The sequence below is a fragment of the Stegastes partitus genome, unplaced genomic scaffold (genome assembly GCF_000690725.1).
Source record: "Stegastes partitus isolate 25-593 unplaced genomic scaffold, Stegastes_partitus-1.0.2 Scaffold1764, whole genome shotgun sequence".
Lineage (NCBI taxonomy): Eukaryota > Metazoa > Chordata > Actinopteri > Pomacentridae > Stegastes > Stegastes partitus.
In genome coordinates this window covers 25,080-31,534 of record NW_007579495.1, presented here as the reverse complement: position 1 = coordinate 31,534, position 6,455 = coordinate 25,080, and the positions used below count along the sequence as shown (strand labels likewise).

Below are 6,455 nucleotides of genomic sequence, written 5' to 3'. Positions count from 1 at the left end.
CTTTGCAGCAACAGTTTTCTGAGACATTTCATTTTAGGACGTCCAGCTGTCTTTCTGCTCTTCTTCCGATAAATACGGACAAGTTTTAAGTGAATTCGGACAGATTTTTGGTTATTTTGTCCAAATCAGAGTCATTTGGGGCAGAATTTGGTTGATTTTGGGACCATTTTTGACACATATTGGAAAGATTTGAAGTGATTTTGGTGATGTTTTGAGTCATTTTGGACCAGTTATTAGTCGTAGTTCCAGGTTGCAGTGAGCAGAAACACAGCGTCATCTTCCATTTGATTCAACGTCCTGTCTGTTGACTCCATGTCTGATAAATAAAGATGAATTTTAGGTCATTTTGGACGTCTTTGGCTGAATTTGGGCAGGTTTATTTCTTTAAGGAGACGTTTTGAGAGGATTTTTGAGACGTTATAAACAGATTAGTTTAATTTCAGACACTGTTTGGATGATTTTGGGCAAATTTTGAATTATTTTGAAGGACTTGTTTTAATGAATTCAGACAAATTAGTTTCATCAGTTGTAGCTCCACAGCTGGGATTCCTCTCATCAACATCTCATCCTCCATTTGATTCAGCAATTCATCTCTAAACTCCACTTTCAGTTAAGTCCTTTTGGACAGGTGTTGGAGTGACTTTGGACAAAGTATAAGTTGTTTTTTTTTTGCATCCGATAAGTTTGGCCTCAATCAAACTGAAACGATCTGTGACCGTCCTCGTCAAATCAGAAACAAACTGGTGAACGAATATACGAGCGATCAGGTGGAAAAGTATCCCAGACTGTTAATACACGAGCAAAATGTCCGTTCTTGTTTCTGTTTCCTTTCCGTCAGACTGAAAACCAAAATGATTCATGTAAAAATCTGCTTTTTTTGGAAATCTGCAGGGACGAAAGCAAAGTTAGCGTGACGCGTAGAGACACAGCAGCCACATTAATGGGAAATACAGCAGGTCGAAATGAAGCGTAATTTCTCTGCTGAAATTAACGCTTCCCTGTGAAGCTTTTGACCATTAGCAGCGCGATGAAGCAACTGTTTTATCGGTGCTTCAGTGCTTCGACTGAATCAAAGCACAGAATGTGAACTAATCTAGCTGAGAGGTGCTAATAACCAAAAAAAAAAGAAGACAGATGCTCTTTAGATCCAAGAAGACAGAAAGATTAGATTTGTACTTTGTGAAGAATGAGTCACAACCTAAGCAGAGAAAGAAGAAGTGTTTTGTAAAAGTAGAATTGTCTTTAATAGATGGGTTTAGCACCGACACACTTCAGCTCTCAGTCTTCATCACGTCATGAAACCTCAAGCAGCAGCTCTCAGGTTCATCACAGCTGGAGGTTTCCTCCATTCACGCTCGAGTGTTGCTCTGCAGAAGAACGAGGTGAGCAGTGATCGTAAGGAAACAGACATCGTCCAGCTTGTTCCTTCACTAGAAGATCCAAAGTCTTTGAGGCAGTTTCTTTATCCAACACCTTCATCTCCTCCATACCTGCTTCTCTGAGTGACGTTTGGTGAAACATTTTTAGGTTTAAGGTCCATTATGAGTCCAGCTGGATGATGTTCCGTATCTGTGAAGCTGTTTTTTTGTGCTGTAGCGCCACATCACCTTAATTAGTCCCCTTCAGACCGAACGGAACCGCTGTGCTTTATAAACCCATTAGTTCTAATGGATTGTGCAGTTTGCCGTTGTGCGAGTGCGGCAATCAGAGTTGGCATTAGTTGAACTTTGTGACCACTAACGGCACATAAAACAGGTAAAGCTGGTTGTTATGACATGTTTTTGTTTGAATCAAGGCCTTGGGAAGCACACCTTGTTGTAGTCAGAGGTCTTCCATGTCAGGTGTTAACGATCAGGTAGCTTGTTGTAGCACAGAAACATGTACACAGCTGTCCCCCTACATACCTCCATGGACATATTCAGATTTCTTAGATGAGGTCATCGATGTAAATTTTGAATAATCTTTCTGTTCTATAATTGGCAGCATTCTCCACTAATCACCGTTAACATTAATTGAGTTCAGAGCACTTCTGTCCTGTCCTGATGTTGCTGCTTTAGTCAATGGACGCAAGATTTAGGCCACATGTGTGACTCTGTTACGAATGAACGCCGTCCTAGTTGGTCCCAGCTTGTCTCAAACACATCTAGCTTTTACCAAATGCCCTTAAACGTCACAGAAGTCTTTGTCATGGTGCCCCTTGTTAGCTAAACTCCAACAATGCTCTCTGCTCCCCGACACGAGCGGCCTGTGGCTTGAGTTATTGAAGACTGAATTGAAACCGAGTTCTGCGGCTCCTCGACTCAGTTTCCAGGCTTTAGAAACTTTGATCTATGACGCCAACTGCAGGACGGTTAAACCAAAGTAGAGGAGAGAGAATAGACAGAAACAGAGTCCATGGGGAGAGCAGGATGTGGTGGTCGGATGGGTTAGATGGAGGCCAACAGGGTTCAAATCAGGGGTCAAACTTTGGACATGAAGTTCAACTCTTAGCTCGGCTTTCTTTCTCTGATTTGAGAATGTTCGCTTCTGGTGTTGGTCCGGTCCATTTGTACGACTCCGTCAGTTTAGAGAAAGACCTGTAGACGCCCAAAGCTCAGATGATGTGACACTTGATGCGTTTGTTGCTCGTTACTGATCTCCAGCAGTTCCCAGCTGCTGGTTGCGATGGTGAAGCTCTGGTTAGATAAACGGTCGTCGTCCAGACTGGAGCTGCTGCTGCTGCTGTGGTTCGGTCTGTGGAAACGTCCAGCTGTTGCTGTTTGTTGCTTCTATGACAGATGTGTTTATTAATTCATGTTAAGGAATACAGTGGCATTAATACAACACACACCGCCCCGGCATGTAGTCAGAGTTTCCACCATTAAAAACAAATGTGTCACAGTCTGAACAATAACCGTAGATCCAACCACAGCTTCAGCATCACAGCAGCTGCTGGATGCTGCTGGAAACCGTCCTTTTAAAATGAAATTAGCAACAAATGCTAACTGTCACATCGTCTCTTCTCTCTGTATCTGCAGCGTTTCCTTCATTTTCAGTGTGTTGGAACCAGACTGGACCAACAGAACAACTGTTGTATGAATCAGAAGAACACAAATCTAAATGTTCCTCAAACGAAACTGATTAATTGAGAAAATGACTGACAGGTTAATGAATGATGAAGAAACAACTGTTAGCTGTAGGAAACATTAAAGGAGCACTGTGATGGTTCAGAATCCAATAAGAAAGAAACCAAAGTACAAGAGGCCGACGTCAGGGTTCTGCATCAAGAACTGGTTCCAAAGTTTAGATTTCAAATGACACCATTAGTCGATTCTAGTTTCACCTGCTTGTGTTTCAAATTAGCAGCGTTCTGCAAACACTGACTGTAAACCTGCTGCTGATTTCACCAGCAGTCGTGTGAGTTTAATGCATTTGTCTCGATAAATCGTGAGCGCAGAATTATTCTGAGGGAATCTGCTCGGCCCAATTACACTGTGATTGTGTTGTAACGACGCGTTCGCTTTCAGTTTGCATCAGGTGAAAAATGGACCGAAACTTTCATTCATTTTTATTTAGAAACCTCACAAACAGATAATTGTCTCTTAGTTTAATTTGTAATTGTCCACGTTTGGGTCGTTGCTCCAGAATTGCATTTTTAAACAAAAACAAACTTCCTATTTTAATGTTGGACTGTACACCCACAAACCTGTCTGTTAGTAACTCCTTGGCTTGTTTTTTTATCTAAAAACTAAGACAACATGGAAACAACATTTGTCCACTGGTGTGACCAACGCTGGAAGAAAAACATGGTAGCTCCACATACTACAAATATTGTACTACTTACTTTTAAAACCGGTTTCCATACTTCCTAAATTGCTGCCACGTGATTGTTGGTTGCAGCTGAGTCAGCCACGGCTCTGGAACTCAGAACTTTTTGTTTTTTACAGACTCTCGATGGAGAAAACGGTTTGTCTTTGGTGATTTTTTTTAAATTGCACATGTAGAATAGAGCGATTTTAACGATATATCACAAGTGGAAGCTTAGATTTGGTCCCAATTAAACCACATGTCAAAGCCAAGGTAAAGAGTAGAAACCTGGTGGTTCTACGTCTTTTTACAGTGTCTGGTTCCTCAAGTAAGGGAGTTCCAGTATCTCGGGATCTTGTTCACAAGTGACGCGAAGGTGGACAGGCGGCTCGATGTGGTGTCAGCAGTAATGCGGGCGCTGTACCAGACCGTAGTGGTGAAGAGTTACCAGTCCATCTACGCCCCAACCCTCACCTATGGTCACCAGCTTTGGGTCGTGACCGAAAGAACAAGATCGTGGATACAAGCGTCCGAAATGAACTTCCTCCGCAGGGTGGCTGGGCTCAGCCTTAGAGATAGGATGAGGAGCTCAGACATCCGGAGGGAGCTCGGAGTAGTGAGGTCTAAAGGAGCCAGTTGAGGTGGTTTGGACATCTGGCTCGGATGCCTCCAGAGAGGCTTCCTCTAGAGGTCCACCTGAGAGGAGACCCGGGGCAGACCCAGAACCCGCTGGAGGGATCATATCTCTCGGCTGGCCTGGGAACGCCTCGGGATCCCCCAGGAAGAGCTGGAAAGCATCGCCGGGGGGAGGGAGGTCTGGAATGACCTGCTCCGCCTGCTGGACCCGCGACCCGACCCCGGATAAGCGGAAGATAATGGATGGATGGATGGTTTTGATAAACAGTGGCATTTCTGTGACTTTAAAAAATAATAATAATAAGATGCCTTTCAAACCAGCGTTCACTGTAAAGTCGAACTTGTGAGGAAGCGATCAGCAGAATCACAGTTTTGGAACCAGTTCTCGATGCACAACCTCAAAGAAACGGCGCATTTCTGAACTAAATTAAAACCGTCACCGAGCACGTACACGGAATTAAAGGTATCACAACAAAACGAGTTGCCTTCAAACTTTCCAGAGTCTTTAATTAGAAATTCGCTGCCAGGTGTCGATGTCAAAGAACGTCTTTTGTTTTACAGGCATTAAAGCGCCGACGCTGAACTAACTCTGTTCTCGGCTTGTTTTTTTTTCTTCTGTTTTCTGCTCAGGGGGAGTCGGAAACGCCTGCGAGAGCACAAGGGAGATTCCAAACTGTACCAGCGTGTGAAGCCGGAGAGAGCGTGGGTCCGTGTACAGAGCGAAGTTATCACAGTGTCGGGGGTTTCTCTCTTTTTTCTGTTTTGTAATTCTCAACACTACTGATGTTAATAGTTTTCTAAGGGACCTCATTTATACAGACTTGCATGGATGTCTCGTTCAGCAAACATCCATGCAGCTAATTACTCAATGAGATCGCTGTAATTACTGACAAACCTTCCTGGGTTTTGTGGATGTATAAGCTACATACCGACATTCATTTACAGAGTGAAATATCTTTCGTGGAAACCTATGATGAAGAGTTCTGTAAATTTCCTTAAGGAGTTTGCTTTGAGAATCATTTCAGCCTATATATAGACTATAACGTCTTCAGTCAAACAGGGAATATTATTGAAATGTACAATATTATCATCCGTTCTGTTAAATGTATATATTATTACTTTCTACATGCTCGTAGTCTGAGTGCCATGGCGACGACGGAGGATCTGACGATGGTCTGTTTTTCAAAGTGTGTTAAAACATTACTTAAAGAACTTTGTTTTTGCTAAGGTCCTTGACTTGTGCATGTTCTTACTGAGGACACGATTTCTGTGTTGTAGATAAGCAAGTGTTGTAAATAGTTATTTTCTAATCATTCGTCCAAAAAGAGCCCAGTCGACTCCTGCTACGCTCCGTTTCATCCATCGTGTCTCGTAGGAAGGACTCGGCGGGTAGACCCGTTGTCGGCGGATTTAACTTCCCTCCCGTTGCCGTGGAAACGGAAGGAAGACGTGTTCGATATGTTTATATTTTCATTAAACATATATGTACGGTAGATAATCAGACATTTTTAACCGCGTCCACAGCAACCATTACGTTTTGCCTTTGGATGTTTTCTGATTCGAGGTCAGAACAAAAGCTGAGGCGGACCGAAAAAAGTTGATCGATCGTGGCGACCAGTGATCAAATCCACTAAACATCTCGCTGACATTCATTCAGAAGCTTAAAACGAAGGTTAAATCTTCTAAAATACCTGCAGGCTCGTGGTTGGGTTCTTCCATTTTGGATGGCCGAGAAAATAAATCAGAACTTGTGCTAAAACTTCAACTTACAGTAACTCTCTGCAGACGTTCGCGGCGCCTCCATTAGCTCCTAAATTAAAAGTCTCGACAACAATCGAATGGATTGTAATGAAACTGGGATCAAACATGCGTTTTTTCCACATACGTTTGCGATAGCCGGCTCGACTCAACCTGAAACCCCAATCAGGGATATTGAACATCAAGATTTTCTTTTTCTTCATCAAGCATTTGAAGCATCATGTGACTCTTCTTCCCCACAAAATGGACCAATCACGTGCCGCTACTACTTCAGT

General features: G+C 43.0%; 1 protein-coding gene across 1 annotated transcript in view; it reads left to right on the top strand.

The window, feature by feature from the left end:
- Positions 1-5,111, top strand: part of sorcs3a (sortilin related VPS10 domain containing receptor 3a) — a gene marked incomplete at its 5' end in the record, with an annotated part of 95,461 nt that extends 90,350 nt beyond the window's left edge. Inside the window, one exon of the mRNA XM_008302132.1 lies at positions 5,053-5,111. Coding sequence (XP_008300354.1) covers positions 5,053-5,111 — 59 coding nt within the window. The remainder of the gene's footprint in view (positions 1-5,052) is intronic.
- Between the last annotated feature and the right edge of the window lie 1,344 nt (positions 5,112-6,455).